Raw genomic sequence first — 18,299 nt, forward strand, 5'->3', positions numbered from 1 at the left:
GAGTTACCTAGCCACCAATGAACAGACTGTCAAATGTTCTCGTCTGGTCCCAAGACCTAGTAATAATATACTTCTGCTGGTAAAATAAGCATGATGGTTAAAGCACCCACACAGAACATCTGTAACAGTGCTCAAATAAAATTTGACAGCCTTAAACAACTCATTATGTCCTACAAAGTACTCATTACGACCCTGGCGGTAAGTGGAAAACGATGCCGGTAAAGGATTACCGGCATCGTTTACCGCTAGGCCCGATTATGATCCAAGTAAGTGCAATTAGCGGCACCGTAGTTAACGGTGCCGCTAACAGCACCAAGGGCGCAGGCACGCGACCCCCCATGCCGGAAATAACGGCATGGCACAAATTGGGGAACATCACGAGTCAAGCGGACATGCTCTTAAGGCCCTTGCGAAGGCCGTAAAGTACCTTACCGCCATGGTGCAAATACCGCCATCGCGGACCAACCGTAAATGGCCATGTGCAGTGTTCCCAGCTGCCACAGGTGCACACGATCAGCACAGGTGGAGGCATTACAGACTCACCAAGTACAAAAAGAACACACCCCACCCCTTCTCACACCCAGTCACACTCCACAATGATTCCAATAGGAATAGCAATGTTGGGGCTGGAGGACCTGATTGCAATGCAAGTGCTACAACAACAACAACAACAACAACAACAAGCAGCACAGAGGAGGCGCAAGAGGAGAAGAAGGGCAAGGCAGGGCCAGCAAGCCCCACCAGCACAGCCAATGCCACCACGCAGGCAGCCCCCAATCCCACGCATCAGAGCCAGTCCATTCAACGTCACCGCTGAGCAGATCCACACCTTGTACCGTTTGGACCGGGACACCATCACCACCATCGTGGACATGATACACAAAGACATCGTCAGCATGATTGAAACACCCACCGCCACCCCCCCTCCCCCACTGAAGGTAGTGTCCGTGCTCCACTTCCTGGCCACAGGCACCTACCAGCACACAGTGGGGCACTTGCATGGCATTTCACAACCATTATTCTCACGTACGCTGATCCAAGTGCTCGATGCCCTCCTCAAGCACACAGACGACCACATTTCCTTACCACGGTCTGCCCAGGAGATTGCAAACACCAAAGTGGGTTTCCATGCACTAACCGGCATACCTGGTTGCATTGGTGCCATCGATAGCACCCATGGGGAATTGGTGGTCCCACATGCCAATGAGGTAGCGTACCGCAACCGTAAACTATTCCACTCAATCAACGTGCAAATGGTATGTGACTCCAACAGGATCATCACACATTGTTGTGGCCGATTCCCCGGATCAACCCATGATTCAATGGTCCTGCGTAAGTCCACAATACCACGCTACATGGAGCGACATGCAGGGCCAAGATCCTGGCTACTCTGTGAGTCTCATGTCATGGCCATGGAAATGTGAAGTGGGTAGGTGATTGACGTATCAATGCATACTTTACATGGCTGAAAGGGGGGGGAGATGCATACTTTACATGGCTGAAAGGGGGGGAGAGATGTATACTTTACCTGGCTGAAAGGGGGGGGGGGAAGAGGTGCATACTTTACCTGGCTGAAAGGGGGGGGAGATGCATACTTTACCTGGCTGAAAGGGGGGGGGTGATGCATACCTTACCTGGCTTAAAGGGGTGGGGGGGTGATGCATACCTTACCTGGCTGCGAGTACCAGAGGCAATGGAGCCAGCTCATACCCTAAAGCAGCCCAAACGTCAACTGACACCTGAACACATAATGCCCAATGTAAGCAGCCCTACCATGTGAATGAAGGTGTGTCCCAACCATGACACAACCATCTGCAAGTGCACTGTACCGAATCGGACCACATCGACCTCAACGAAATGCACCTACATGCAATGACTTCAGCCAATACGCGGCACCAAACACCATCAACTGAAAGGCCAGTCCCCCATAACTGCGCACATAGGAGGCACATGACGGACAAAAACATCAATACACCACTACACAGACACCGAGGCCCCAAAAATTGCCTAGCAACATTAGTAGTGCTCAGTGGGGTCATCATGAGGCTGACAGCAATGTTGCCATGATGAGAGCATTGAGATCACTGGACACCTGCCAGGTCAACAAAACAAACGCCATGGACTAACACAGTGGATGGGCACTCACAAGACACTGGACCCCCCTGCATAGTCCATGAGAGGAATACACATATACCGGTCACATAGTGTGACTCCATTTGTGCATGTAAATGTGGTACAAAGTAAGAGATGAATGCATGCCATGGTGGCACGTCATGATTTGAGATTTGATGTCATGACTGACACATACATTGTTGCCCACATACAGGTGATGCAGGCTATCCCCTGAAGAGGTGGCTCCTTACCCCAGTCCGGAACCCACAGACCCAGCACGAGGAGGACTTCAATCGTGCACATACACGAACCCGTGTGGTGATTGAGCAGACATTTGGTCTATTGAAGGCACGGTTTCGCTGCCTCAGCAGGTCTGGTGGGGCACTCCTGTACCGCCATGAGAAGGTGGCAAAGATCGTCATGGCATGTGTCATGCTACACAATATGTGCATCAGACGGAATGTGCCCCTGACGCTGAACTGCAACCACCTGACGATGAGGATGAGGAGGGTGGGGATGGGGCAGCACCTCAGGGAGGCAGCGATGCACAGGAGGGACGTGACATGCGTAGGACTCCGATCAACCAATGTTTCTAGCACACACGGATGGGGGGTGTCACATGGAGATGGCAATTGGGGCACTGTGTGTGTCTGGGATATGCACACTGTGGACTGTTCACCAATAAAGCACACATACGCAATGAGCAACGTCCACACATGTGATTTGTGCTCAAGCAAAAATTGTATTGTAAATGTGAATTCAATTAACACACCCACTCCCCCTCCCCCCTCAACCCCCCAACACACCCACTCCCCCCTGCCCCCTCAACTCCCCGCAAAAGTGCGTGGATGCCTGTGATGAAGTGCCTAATGTGGGATTGTTCCACTGGGCGGCCTCTATTGGCAGCCCCCTCTGCCGGCCCCCGGGGCACCCCTGCCTGTACTCCGCAGGTTCCTGGCCGACCTGCAGACGGGCTGCTTGGGGCAGAACTGGCAGCGGAGGAGGTACTCGGCTGCTCACTAGGACGCATGTCCCTCATTGTCTGTACAAGCTCCGAGAGCACGTGCCACACCGCGGCAAGTTTGGCACAGATATCCTTGGTGGAGGATTGTATGGCTGCCTTCACAGTCTCGGCACATTTTAGCATTTCCGCACTTGCACCTCCACATTCGGCCAAATGCTGTGTCAGGAGTGAGGACAGTTGGTGTTGGCGTGTTAAGATTTGGTCCAGCGACTCTTGGTTTTTTTGGGCATTGGATAATGCCAGTGGCGTGTTCATTGGGCTGCTCCCCTCCTCCACACCTTCCACTGGGCATGGAGTGGCTGGCCAGGAGTCATCAGGGGATTGCCCCTGTGTGCCCTCATCATGCAGGCTACATGGGGACAGGTAGGGGGAATGAAGGTGGGCAGTGGGGGGACATTCTACGACATCATCATCATTCCCCACATCACTATCCGAGCAAGCTGCAATGGCAGCAGTCTCCCCAATCGTGCTGCTTCCTGCAGACACAGTCCCTTCAGTGGCCACCAGTTGATGGATGTCTGTTGCTGGTGGTACCGTGCTGCTTGCCTTGGTGCTTATCGGTGCCCTGGCCTGTGTTGTGGCCGTCGATTTTGGCTGCTGTGGGGGTTTGTTTGGTCCAGCAGAGGTGGAGGGTTGGTGTGGTGTCACTTCGGGCCTGGCCTTCTTGGCAGGTGTGGTGCCAGTGTCTTCCTCGCCAAGGTCCGAATGGGAGCCTGTGGTGGAGCAAAGGAGGGAAAGTGTTATTGATGGGTCTGTGGACAAGCAGGCATTGTGCTGACTGCCATCATTTTGATAACTAGATGGTGCACATTGGAGGCAGTGACATACAGGTTGTCTCCCTTTTGGGTGGGAGAAGCATGCAGGAATGTGGGTGCCTACAGTGAGAGTGTGCATACTGCATGTGTACAGGGTGTAGGTCAATAATGCCTGTAGGCAGTCTTCTGCTGATGTGTCGCGTTAACCCTATTAGGCAACATTGTGCTTCCCATGAAACTGGACTTCAGAGAGTTTTGCATGGCTTGATTTGAGGCACCTACCTGCGTCACCTGATGTGGGGGCTCCTCTCTCCATTTCTCCGACCCCCTCGATGCTCTCGGCAGACAGTATACTCCTTACACGGAGCCGGAGGTCGTCCCACCTTTTCCGGCACTGTCTTGTGGTGCGGGGTGTTGTTCCAACTGCACTGACCTGCTGTGCGACTAGGTCCCATATGGCCTTCTTCCGTGCTATTGCCGGTCTGGTCATTTCAGTTGAGAATACAACGTCTGCGTTTTCCTGTAGGGTTTCCGCCAACATGGTGAGCTCTTCCCTAGTGAAGCGCTCCTGCCGCAGCCGATCACAACTTTTTTAAACAACTTTCGGCATTCTGACAATGGGTGGATGTGGGTGAAGGTTTGTGGCGGGTCTCGGGGTCAGATGTGCAATGATTGTGGAGGATGGCAATGGATTGTGTTTTTAAAGATGGCCCCCGTGCTCTTTCCCGTTCCGGTGCGATGGCGCAACTTCCGGATCCACTTCTTTACGGTCACCGCTAATAGCGGTCACCACTATTTGCGGTGATCGCTAATATCGGTGGGTAGGGTGGCGGTAGTGCACCTTGCACGGCATACGATGCCGGTAGGTGCCGTTTTTGGGACGTTACCGGCATGGCGCAGATTACATTACCGGCATGGCGCAATGCTCGTGCCCGAGAGGTCGTAATGTACCGCTTTTAACGGTTTCTGGACAGCACAGAAACGTTAGTTGCGCCATGCCGGTAATGTCCATTAATTACCGCCTGGGTCGTAATGAGGCCCAAGGAGTATTACAAACGGTATATCTAGCGAACAATCTGTTATCCTCAGAGATAGAATCAGTGGCTGATTAACATGCACCTCTTACAGAAGGCCTTATGTGTGATGTTTGATTAATGGGTGCTCACCAGCTGCCATAAAACCATCCTTAATGATCTTATGAGCCTATTAGTATCATGAAGAACTTCTAACACGTGATATGAATGCTCACTTATGGCATCCTTTCTCATGCATTTTGTAAGGGCTCGCTAATTGCAGAAACATTATTTCATCAAGAAAATTTAGAAAATGCCTAGAGCACATTACTGCACCCACTGACCAACATTGCGTTTGTTTTTTCTTGCTGACAAAAGATGTATAATGAGTTGTCAAACAATATGCCTCTTGTTTAATTTATTGAGGATATAACCACTTTTAAGGTAAACCAGTTTTCCCCCTTAAACACATGAACCTCGTTATAGTGAATGATGTGCGGCCTGAAGTATGTGACAACCCTGAAATGAAAAAGGTGTTAACAAAATAATTTCACCACAGATATATGTACATCTTTTATGTAACACAAAACTTGTCTCAGAAATAATGTTGCTCTGGGCTGAATAACCATAATGATTCCTATGTTGTGTTATTTACATACTGTGTTATATAGGAAGCCCTTTGATCAACTACAAATTAGTATATTTTGTGGGCAGTACACCTTCCAAATTATAAATCTTTCCAGAAGCTTTTGAGGATGACAGCCAAAATCCCTACGACAATTTTCTAGTTGATTTGAAATCAGCCACTCCTATTAATTATAGGATGAAAATGATATGATATGATATGGCATTTATAACGTGCCTATACACAAGTGTTTCAAGGCGCGACATGGGTATCTACTCTCTAGACAATCCTGCCATAACAGTCTTTTAATAAGCTCTTAGTTGGTTATAAAATCTGAAGTGGCAATACTCTATTTATGAGTGCCAGTTTCGCATTGCAAGCATGCAAGTCTAAAGAGAACAACTCTCTTCTATTCGGCTTCTGGTGACTAGGTGCGGGCTATTTCTGAGATATCCCACACAATTCCACTAAAGGTAATGTACTTCTAAATCCTTAACAGTTAAAGACTTTTAAATTGAAAAGAGGTGTTCAAGAAACATAGCAACACAAAGGCACCCATTAAGCGTAAAATGAAATGGGTGTATCAATGTTTATTATAGTAACTGTTGAGAATAGCCATTCCACAGCTCAGAAGACTATTGACCAAAGTCGAATGTACCATGCCAATGAGCACTCTCTTGTTCCTAGATATCAGCTAGAAGAACTACAACATTCCTCAACCAAAGATGATTAGAACATTCATAGAACTACAACAAAAAATTTGGATTCTGAGATGGCAGCAGTCCTCACCCATCAACATATATCAGAAAGTGATAGGGTAAACGTTTACTTAACCATCTTACATAGATATGTAACCTGTGTACATAAAGGTGAGCATGAATGCACCAGCTAACACTTCTCATGGCAGAGCCTACAGTGGTACCTCTACCACAGCCACCAATGCAGTATCAACCAGCACCTCCTGAGATGGCTACAAATGTTGATTCCTTTGCCTGTGAGGTGCTGGCCAACATTCATCCCCATTATAAAAAAATGCTTATCTGTTGTTGTCCAAGTTGGGGGTACTAATGATGTGGTCTCATGGACTGACAAAGATTAGTTTGTGTACCAGGGATATTCGCGCCTTGAAACACTTGTGTATAGGCGCGTTATAAATGCCATATCATATCATATCATACTTACATGGCTCCAAAATACACAATTTAATGTTCCGTACCACGCAGATTTATAGATATAAGCTGAAGATGCTAAAATACTGGGATATATTTTTGAAGACTTCTGCTAGACTGAATGTTTCGTCTACCGTCATGTGTCACCACACCAGCAAAGAATACCTGGGCAATCTCCAATTGGACTTTGACAACTCAGGTGTGCTAACCAGGACATGCACACCACTGCTGGCCTATTGACATCCAAGATACTATACATCATCTCATTTTTCACAAATGTCAACCCGTAAAGTTGATCCCGATGTCCTAACACCCCTCACTCAGGATGGCTACCTCTATGAACAATATAATTTTTCGATGTTTACATTACTCAATAGATGTCAGGCCTTGTATTGTCAAATAAATTGCATATATTTTATATGTACATAAGTTGTCTGCGTAATAAATGAAATGATGATCAGTGGATGGCAACTTTGAGGTTACTGTATTACAAATATTACAATATTTTTCATCGACTGCACATATGTCGTTTAATTTATATAGATGGTGTGTATTTTAATAAAGTATTCATCTATTTAGTGTGTACAAGAAGGCATCTGTGTAAATAAAAGAAAACAGAGATATCTGTTTAACTTTATGTAATTTATCAAACATTCAATACAATTGGCAAGCTGTGTATATGACAGGTTGTGTATTTTATAAAGGTATATTATGCACCTTTTGTGTGCACATGCTACTATCTGCGTAAATAAAGCAAACATTATGAACTCAAATTAGCGTTTTTAATTGAAAATGGTGTATTCCTTTAAACATAACATGTAATTCATCCATGATTCAATACATCTCAGACCTTGTATATGAAAGGTTGTGAATTTTAATAAAAATATGACATTTAAAAAAATATTATTATCGCCACCATTGTTGCAACGTATCTTTTAAAGATATCATGCTAACCTTACAAAAATAATGTCCTCCCCTGTTCCAAGCATGCAAATACTAATTGGTACAAATGTTAATGATATGCCTGGGCATGACCCGGATGGCAGACAATGAATGGTCTGTAGGTTAACGACATGCCCAAGCATATTCCAGATGGCAGATGATGCTTAGTCTGTAGGTTAGCAGCATACCCAGGTAGTCACAGACAGTGTGTGGTGATTGGACCTCTAGGTAGAAGGTAGGAAGTCTATTTCTGACCTCTGCCATAGAAAGGTTCACAACCGTAGATGGGTGGGGCATGACCTTAACGTTTGGATATGAACTTTGACCATTTGGAGGCCATGACTTTTGACCTGTGGCATGACCTTTGACCCTTGCATATATGGGTTAAAATGTCCTTTGACTTGTGCACCAATGTCCAAAAGGAGCAAAGCCACACTTAGAAAACGGCCAAAATGGGCACAAACAAAAGGGTGTGTGATTAGACTCAAATAATTAGGTTAACACATACATAGTGATCATAGGCCTCAAAAGGAGTGGTCCAAAAAGGGACAGGTTAAGTCCAAAGGTTTGCATGTGTGCTCTCAAAAAGATCAGGGTTTGCGTAATCCAACAGTAGGCAATACCCTTTTTTGACATTGTCAAAAGTAATCCATACTTACTACTTACATCACATCACTGATTGCCAGATTGATACATTAAGACACTTTAGGAACATGTTCTAGATCAAGCACCCCACTTTGAAGCTTATTTTATAGCGTGCCAACTACAATTTGTGACGGATTGGTGTGCCCCATTCTTCTTGAAAGATATGATATGGATAGTTACATCAGGCACCCCGGACCCTTGGCTGCTTTTGAGGCCGAGTAGAGCGACATGGCATAGAGCTTGTTGCTTTCTTGATAAAGAATCGCTGTATTCCCCAGAGGTACTGCTAGTGACGCTGAAATGGGAAGATCCACAATTTAGATTACGGGTGAGGAGGTATTGGGAGCCAATGGGGGTAGCGGCGGTGGGTGACCTCTTGCAGAAAGGAAAACTAATAGACTTTAATACATTCACCTCTGAAACAGGCATACATGCAGAACAATACATGACACATGCTGCACTCCTTAAGAGAGTGCAGAGAAGATGGCCGGTCACGGATGGGATATTACAGGAAGATGAGATCATAGAAACATTGTATGATAATTCAGAGGGGGGACATGCAGTGTCAAGGATATATGAGCTATTAATGTCACAGCCGGGGATATGCTGGTGCAGACCAGGTGCAGTTGGGAAGCAGACCTACAGGAGCAACTAACAGATGCAGCCTGGGGTAGAGTATTAGCGTATCACAAAAAGGTTTCCAGAAATGCAAGGCTTCAATTGATTCAACTGTATGTCACCCTTAGGGAGTATTTGACTCTGAGGAAGATCGACAAATTTAGCAAAACGCCAGAACAGGCCTGTCCAAAATGCGGAATGGTTGATGCGGACCTGGTGCACATGTTTTGGGCTTGCACAAAGATCAGACAATTTTGGGAGGAGATTTATCAGGCCTTAGCCACCATGGGTATTACATTAGACACTGGTTCTCCTGCAGCTTACATGCTAGGCATTTTTGCATGCCCGAAGCAGGCGAGACACGTTAGCAAGCTGAAATACCTGGCATACATCCTGGCGAAACGGCGGATAGCAATGGGGTGGAAAGCGCACAAGGGCCCGGAGATGCGCCTGTGGTGAAGGGACCTCCAGAAATGGCCGCTAGCTGAAACCTCTGTATGGCAAGAGGCGGCCCGACGAGGCCAGGATGAACAAAATGTGTCCTTGGATTCCTGGAAGCAAATGGTACAAGTTTTGCAGGTAGCACCACACAGTGCAGCTCGTAGGGGCAGAGATTCCCCGGCATAGTAAACAGAATAATACCAATGTCTAAGTTTGGGAAACCCGGATGGAATGCGGTATAACAATGGCTGCACAATGTCATGTAACTTGATTGAAGTCTGTAGTTATGTTGTTCATAAACCAATAAAATGTTTTTTTTTTAATGTACTAGATCAATTAAACAATAGTCAGAATCTTGAGTGGCCATATTAAAATTTTGAAAATACAAATACCAGATTAAGAATGCAAATATTGTTTTAGGTTCTCTTTACTTTGTAATAAATACAATAGTGTATTTCTTCAGATCTTTAAACTCAGAGAGATCAATATTTAATATAAGCGAAGCTGCTAAATGCAAAACAAGTAAAATGGAGGAGGAGCACCAACAAGCTGAGGGCTGTGCTGTGCCAGCAGACATGGCAGCAATGGCATTTGAGATAAGGAGGAATCCTTGATGTGTGCTTTGGTGGAAGAAGCCGCTGAATAAAGGAATTCCCCCACTGGGGCTCCACCATGATGCTGTGCTTGGGTGTTGGGAAACAGCGGTGGATGTGCCGTGGAGGGCTTCTGGCTATCCAGGAAGGAGCTAGAAAGAGATTTGGGACCTACATGGGATGTTAGGATCCTGAGCATTGAAAGATCAAGGTTTGTCAGATTGTTGCCCAAATCCTAGCATGGGGCCCTGGTGTTGCAAATCCCCTGGATATGTAATCACTGTGGGAACTGCCGTGGTCCTGCCTGAAAGACCCACCCAATGAGGTGTTCAGGATACCATGCAGTAGCAGGGGCTTAGCCCCACAGATACTTCATTCTGTTTCTTTTTGTGGGTAAAGGGAGGGGTAAGGTTTCTGTAACCTCATGCCTGTGGACATTTCCCAACATGTAGGTTTTTTCTTTCATCTTTCCTCTTCTTCCAGCTTATTTTCCCCTCCATCTTCACTGTCCACTCTGTCATCAAACTGAGCCATGGGGACATGTTGCAGGACTTGGACAGGGTGTTCCCTTTGACCATTCTTGGGAACACCCCTCTGGACCATTCTAGGCCAGGTTGCCACCTGGTGGTTTAACTTTGGGGCCTACCTTTCAATGAGGAATTGGGCATATTGACTGCCCCCTGCCTTGCGGGTCTCTTTTCTTTGTCTATGGTCTGGTTTCTTCTGCCACAACAAGTTTTTTTTTACTTCTGAAGGGGAAACTTGCATTTTGTGGTTCGCTCACAGGGCACCACCTGGAGTGATGGTTAGCCCCTCTGTGTGCCATTTTTACATGATGGGCTTGATATAGACTCTCTGTTCTTTCTCACACCATGGTTCTTTACATTTGTATGTCTTGCCTTATATGTGTTACTGTGTAAATTATCATGCCTGTTCATCTTCCTTCAAGCACCAGGACGCCTCCTAGTGGCAACAGGATTGCTCTTTTAAACAAATGAACAAACAATATGAACAGATCTTGAGATTTACCTAAAAGATCCTCTTCTTGTGCTAGGCCACTGAACACCCTCAGAACATCACAGGCGCAGTTTTTACAGTCTTCTAGTTCAAAGTCCTGAAACATGAGCTAAACAAAACACTGATTAACTTTATTATGTGCCTGAGTAAACATATTGTACATATAACTTCACAAAGTGAAAACAATGAATGCAGATTTAAAAATGTGCCAAAACAAATGCATCATACTTTTCTTCAATGCATTATAAGGTAGATTTGCTTAAAATAAAGCAAATATGTGTTAATTCTTCAGTGTGATCTAATATGTATGTTTTTGTCATTTATAGCTCAGCATATCCAGGGCAGCGCATCGGGCTCACAGTTAAAGGAAAACATCATAGGGTGCTGTTAGAAAAGTCCCATGGCAGATATTAACCCGACTGTTATAATACTGATTTCTTTCTTAAAAGAACATTTTTTTTTTAAACCTTCCCATCTGGTATTTGGGTAACCACTTGATATGTGCTTTAACCAAGTGAGTGAAACTGCAATCTGAAATGGTCTTGGGCTGCCAATAGAAACACATTAATTGATTAACAGAATTTAGATATTTTCTGAAAGGCACTTAACTTTCTGCGAGCACTTGGCCTGATGTGAGATGCACTTTATAGGCATCAAAATAAAGAGCTGATACGCAGAGGCTTAAAGTTGTTTCTAGAACATAACATGAGTGATCAGGAGCTACTTGTGGTTAAAAAGGAGAACAATATTTGCAACATGAAATAAATTCAGTGACAATTTTTACATCAAGAATAGTACTGCAACACAAAGACAATGTTTGATTGATTGACAGCATCTTCTAATTTTGTAAAAATCTAATTTTGATTAAATACAAATAAAAAATTAAAAAATAGTAAAAACATAATTTTTCCATTCAGGGCCTGATTCTGAGGTGCATGCAAAAACAGAAAAGTGTTCTTCTATGAAAGAAGAACACTGTTCTTAAAAGCACCACATTCTGTCACAGTAAGAATGTGGCTTCCTGACATCAAAGCCTCAAAATTTTCATCTGCCTGATTTACTGCTTGACAACAGCCCTAGCAACGATCAGGAATGCAGGGCTGACGCTGCGAGGGAATTCTTCGAAAAGCCCTGATTTTGCATGAAAAAAGGAGTTAAAATATGGCACCTCTGAGGTGTTTTTAACATCCACTGCACCCTTTTTATTTTGTAATTAATGCATTTTTCAGTGTATAGCACCACTTTTCTTATTTACTGAAGGGTCAAAGACATGTTCTCAAAAACGGAAAAGTGGCAGGCTTTTAAGAAGTGCTTGCAATGTAACTGGTGCACACGCTGGCCGTATAAAGTCAGATTTATATTAACTTTTACAGCTGGAAAGCACACAATCTCCCTTCCAGGGTCCATTTCTGTGCTTGGGATAAAAGTAGTGTGTAAAGCTGACATTCTCCCCTCTAGTTTCCAGCACCACCATTCTGAGGTGGATGAAAAGATTGGAGGGGCCGAGCTTGGGATAAAATTAGTGTAGAAAGGCGAAATTCTCCCCTCCAGTTTTTTCACCACCATTTTGAGATGGGTGGAAAGATTGGAGGGGAGATGCCTTTCTTTCCAGCTGTGAAAGCTGAGAAAATCTGTCCTTATCGGGCCAGCATATGCACCAGTTACACTGCGAGAATTTCTAAAACGTCTGCCACTTTTCATATTCATGAACGTGTCTTTGACCCTGCAGTAAATAAGAAAGGTGGTGCTGCAGACCGAGAAATGCCTTCATTATTTATTTATTTATTTATTTATTTGTGTATGGTTTGTTTAAACCTTTACAAAAAGAGATCACATAGAAAACAAAGAAAAACACAGTAAATATTACATAAACAATCGTTTTAAAACTACGGTAATACATTATCATTTGATTTTCCTAAAAACAAACCTAATATCATAACTGACTTTATGAATTTAAAATTTCATAGTATAACATATCATGAAAGTACACAAAAATTCTTTAAAAAGGCAATGATTCTTAATTTCAGGACCGTTGAGTTGTTATGTTGAATCTGGAACCATAACAACTCAGTATCTACACGATGTAAGTAACTTATAAATTGCTCAAAATATCGTATTCGTTCTTTCAGGAGTGCAGGTCAAAACAAAATAAGGTGCTTCAAGGTTTCTTCCACCCCTTCTTTTTTACAGTATTTACACCAACGCCATTCATCTTTTAGCATATTCCATCTTTTTAAGATATAGTTAGTTTTAAGCACATCAAAGCGGATTCTCATATAAGTATTTCTAAAATTTCTTGACGGGTATTTTTCCAAGTAATACTCCAACCGGGGTTTAAATTACCAGCATGAATAGGCTTGATTCGCAGTTTTAGATTGCGCTACTGCGTCCAGAGTCTGTTGCCAATCATTACATTTCAAGATGTTTTTTACTTTCAGAGGATTATTAGCGAGCATTCATTATAAAGGAAAACACATCAGAGTTGCCATATTTTAGTTTCTTTTTATATGCAAAACCAGGGATTTTGAAAGGAGAAGTCCCTTGCATAGCCTACCCTGCATTCCTGATGGTAGAATTCCCTTGCAGTGCCTACCCTGCATTCCTGATGGTTGCTAGGAACATTGTCAAGCAGTAAATGAGGTACATGAAAAAGTAGAGGCTTTGATGCCAGACCGCCACAGTCCAACTTTGACAGAATATGGTGCTTTTTAGAAGTGTTCTTCCTTCATGGAAAAAAAAAATTCTATGTTTGCATGTACCACAGAATCGGGCCCTCAGTACGCGTTAGCAGTGTAGAAAATTGACTTTCTCCCCTCCAGTTTTCAGCACCACCATTTTGAGGTGGGTCGACAGACTGGAGGGAAGATGTGCCTTTGGCCTGTAAAAGCTACTGAAATCCCTCATTTTGGGGACAGCGTGTGCGTTGCAGCAGTATCAGTGGACGCATTTCATGAAAGATGGCCACTTTTGTAATTTGTGAAAGTGTCCTGAGGCTGTTAGTACATTTAAAAAGTGGTGCTGCAGTTTGGGAAATGCCTAAATTAAAAATGGGAAACAAATGCAGTAGATGTTTACGGCACCTCATAGGTGCCATATTTTCACTCTCTTTTGGACTTGCAAAAGCAAGGCTCTGCCAGGAGAATCCCCTCAAGTCCCTGCCTTGCATTCCTGATGGTTACCAGGGCCGTTGTCCGGCTGTAAATCAGAAGCATTCAAAAGCTGATGCTTTCATGATCTTACACCACATTCTTTCTTTGTCGGAATATGGTGTGTTTAAAAAATGTATTGTTCCTGCTTCAAACAACACAATTCTATTTTTCCACTGAACACTTAATCAGGCACCAACGGCCTCATTAGGACCCTGGCACTCCCGTAATGAATGGTGCCGGTATGGGACCAGCACAGTTCATTATGGGATGCCCTATTACGAGGCCTGCTAGCGGGTCCCGCTTTTCATGTCTGGTCTGACCAGACGTGAAAAGCGGGACCCGCTACCAGGCCAGGATGCTAACAACAGGCCTGTCATTAACGGGCCCGTTGTTAGCATCCTCCCCATTCCCACTGAGCCCTATGGGGCTCAAATGGGAATGGGGATTGATTTTACTGGGTCCAAGAAAAGGGCAATTACAGGGTCCGCCAAGGTCGGCATAACCCAATTATTGCCCTTTTCTTGGACCCAGTAAAAAATCATTACCGGCGGCAGCGGCTACCGCCAGAGTCGTAATGAGGCCCTAAGTCTAATTTTCTTTTGTCAACTGCATGGGTGCACATTGGGCAATTTTCAACATTTTCACTATGAAATGCAAAAGAAAGTGTTGAACATGGTGAAAACTGACTAAACCACTTTTTTTGCACTCTGAAGTTCAAAAAGTGGCAGTGCCTTCCACAATGCATGCTTGCAGGAAGCGTTTACATTGGATTCCTATGGAATCTGCCTGCAGGAATGCAATGTTTTCCTGCCAGCATGAAAATTGCATGTGCATGTTGGTGTAAAACCATGGTGAGGGAGGCACTTGCTTGGTGCGCACTCAGGGACCCATAAGTACATCGCATTTCACTTTAGGTTCTGTCCAGGTTCAGAGGTACACCCATTTTCTGTCTTCATCTCATGATTGAAGGTGGGCTTCGACACCCGAGAACCAGGACGAGAGCCACGCAGGCACTATGTACCTTATCAGGATATATTACATGCAATGGAAAAGACCCCTTAGAAGCAAGCTTTATATCACGTGGGTAGGCCCAGTGGAATGGTGCAGGTCTCGAATGTTGCTGCAGAGCCATGCCTTCTAAAGCCCGAGGAGGTACCGTTAGGAAGTCCACTTTTAATGTAACCGACTAAATGTATCATAATGACATTTCTGTAGAATGTTCATTGCAAAAGATTTAACAAGTGTGTGGGAGCCCTTACACTGAGAATGAACATGGTTCAAATAACCTGTTCTAGGGAATTTCTTCCACTCATTAAAGTCTACAACCATGTTTTAGCTCTCTGCACCCTTCACAGACCCTTCACAGACGAGAAATTTCCATTTGCGTATCAGTTGGGTCCAACCCGAAAGGGCAGCCCAGCAACTAAATACTAGGCAATTCTCCTAAGAACCTAAATAGTGCTCAACGTCCAGATTACCCTTGGTGATGCAGTGGGAAACCACAAGTTTTACAAATGTAACAAGAGTGTGGCGCTCCCAGACCTTCGTATCACTGTCTAAGCCCCATAAAAACCTGAGGTTTCTGTGCTTGAGGCAAGATTTTTGGGAGAGGGATACTACTCCGGATTCTCTGTCAATTTTTGCACAACTGTATATGGAAATAACCATTGCCTCTATCTTAGCTGGTTTTCTAATGGATTTCTAATGAGCTGCGGGATTCAACATATCACAGCATAGCCATGTTTTCTTGCTGTCTGTACCCAAATATATGCCTCCTGCATTGCCGCAGTAAAAAACATTCATGATTGGGCATAAAATGTATGCCAGCACTACCTAAGGTTCATGAGACTTGTGTCTGCACTATATGCCAGCATTGCTATACAGAACCCGTTTTCATGCTGCCTGTTTTCAAATGTATGCCAATTTAATCTGTAAAGTTCTTTCAACATGGCATCCACAATATATGCCATCCAGCCACTGGTACAGATATAGTGTGGCCTACCACTACTGCCAAACCTACACGTGTCTCTCTCTCTCTCACACACACACACAAACACCCACAGCCACACATGCACACCCATAAATATGCAAAAACACATACTCAGAGACACATCAAAACATACACAGATAACACAGACACATGCATTCAATCTCTTGCAAACACATGAATTTAATTCACAATACACCTGCAAACTCTGTTTTGTTGTTGTAAAGTTATCTTTTCATGGAGTCATGGCGGCTGATCTCTTCTATCCATCAAGTTTGGTAGAGGCTGTATGACATGGGTCCCTGCCCGGGAAGGTGCTAAGGTGTAGCTTGCCACTCCCACACCTTTTCTCGTCCTTATTATCATATCCCTCTATCAATCACGGCCGGATCCTGCTCCGTCAAGGCACTGTGCTTTACAACACAATTAGGTGAGCATTTGAGAGTTATCTTCCGCTGCTGTTTGTTGCTGTTTACTGTTTCCTCCTTTGTCCTGCCCTCAGTTCTGCTGTGTGAGTCTGCTCCTTATCTCGTTCAAGTCTAGCTCAACTTCTGGAGCCCCTGATATGTGTGTCTTCCTTTGCCTCATTGTTGTACCTGCGTACTTGACTCTGTCTTCTCCTGACCTGCCTTGGCTTCTACAGTGTTTCATGTCATCTTCTCAGTGGGTGCACCTGTGTTTCCAGCTTGAAACTTGAACTGTGTTGTGTTGTCCGTCTTGGGAACAGTTGTTCTCACCATGCGTCCTTCTCTTTTTTTGCATCGTGGGGACTCTCTTGCAAGTGACCAATCACTCGCACATCTCTGCCTACCCTTGGGTTAGTGCATGCAATCCTGCTGGTCATTCAGTGGGCAGGGAGGTCGCTGGGAAAATCCTTGTGGATACCAAGCAGTTTTGGATGCTTGCTCTCAGTGCTGGCACTATCTGCAGGACTCCCCTACAGCCTGTGCAGGTTCAGCTGTACAGTGGCTGAGGCTTGCAGTTCAGGGCCTAAACAAATGGCACAAGAGGGCTCTGGAACTCACCTCAAGCAGTTCTCACAAAGGAGACATAGCTTTGCTTGGAATGTAGGTAGTGAATGGTGCAGATTTTAAAATGAAAGTCCTGCATGTATTTGAAAACTGCAATGCATGTAACTGTTTTGGCAGGTGTAGCTGGGCGGTCAGCAGGGGAGAACGCATAGGGAAGTGGAAGGTACGCCAAAGGGGGTGACCGCCAACCTTGCACAACCCCACCACCGGCCCTAAGGTGATTTTCACATGATACCACACATGACAGTCATGTTCTAAAAAATAGTTCTGTAGATTTTGTTCATTTTTATAGTTTGTATGAAGGTAAGAAGGGTCCTCCGCTCCTTTGTTTGACTGTGGTGTGTTGCGACTCGTCTGTTCTCTGGTTTTCAACCTCAGGTTGTAGTGATTTTCCTTTGGATTGTGATTCAGACTTTGTTTTGTCTTTGTTACTTGTATGTAGCCGCATGGCAACTTTTCTTGGATTTATGGAACTGTTTCCTGTTTTTCATCTGTTGTTCTTCAGCTGTGCAGTCTTTGTCTTGTTTTCTCTTGTTATGTGGCCAGTAAATGAGGTGTTGCACAAGAACAAGGAATACTCAAAGGTACTAGCAGACCACCTGGGAGGTAAGTAGAGAAGTGAGGAGGGAAGGCTGGAAAATGTAGGGGGTTAATTACCTTGTCAACTCTCTTTTCCCTCACAGCTGGGAGAGAGCCTGGTGGCATACCTCCCGCCTTTTAACTTAACAGCCCTGTGTACTGATATTCAGAAACCCCTACATATAGAAGTTAAGAGGAAATTCTATACCCTTCATGGAGTAACCCACACAAAGTCGAGCTGACAACTGACCACAAGTTCTTAGCAGTAGCTGCTGACCAATGGGTCTCACATATAATGATCCCCAAGTGACAGGGGGCTCTTCACAAGCAGGAGGGCCTGAAGAAAATGCATTCCCTCTAACCATAATCCATATCAGGGCCCCACAATAGATAGGGCTATGCCACTAGTGGCTGGGTCAGGGCCAGGGAAATTTCACAATACCCAACTACTAGGGAGTGGTAGGGCTAATGGCTTGCACAATAGCTTGTGGAGCTCCTATACACATGTGGGGTCATCCCCTTTGAAAGGCTAGAGCCTTGGGGTTGCAGTCTACCAGAATTACCTTTCAGGCTAAGCAAGGGCCCCTAAGCATACACTC

At 44.7% G+C, this 18,299-nt stretch overlaps 1 protein-coding gene across 1 annotated transcript in view; it reads right to left on the minus strand.

The window, feature by feature from the left end:
* The window catches only part of OVCH2 (ovochymase 2), a 1,298,878-nt gene that overhangs the window by 557,729 nt on the left and 722,850 nt on the right, over window positions 1-18,299 (minus strand). Inside the window, exon 13 of the mRNA XM_069623602.1 lies at window positions 10,967-11,063. Coding sequence (XP_069479703.1) covers window positions 10,967-11,063 — 97 coding nt within the window. The remainder of the gene's footprint in view (window positions 1-10,966; window positions 11,064-18,299) is intronic.

This window comes from Ambystoma mexicanum, chromosome 11 (assembly GCF_040938575.1).
Source record: "Ambystoma mexicanum isolate Mex_15411 chromosome 11, UKY_AmexF1_1, whole genome shotgun sequence".
In the NCBI taxonomy this organism is placed as follows: Eukaryota; Metazoa; Chordata; class Amphibia; order Caudata; family Ambystomatidae; genus Ambystoma; species Ambystoma mexicanum.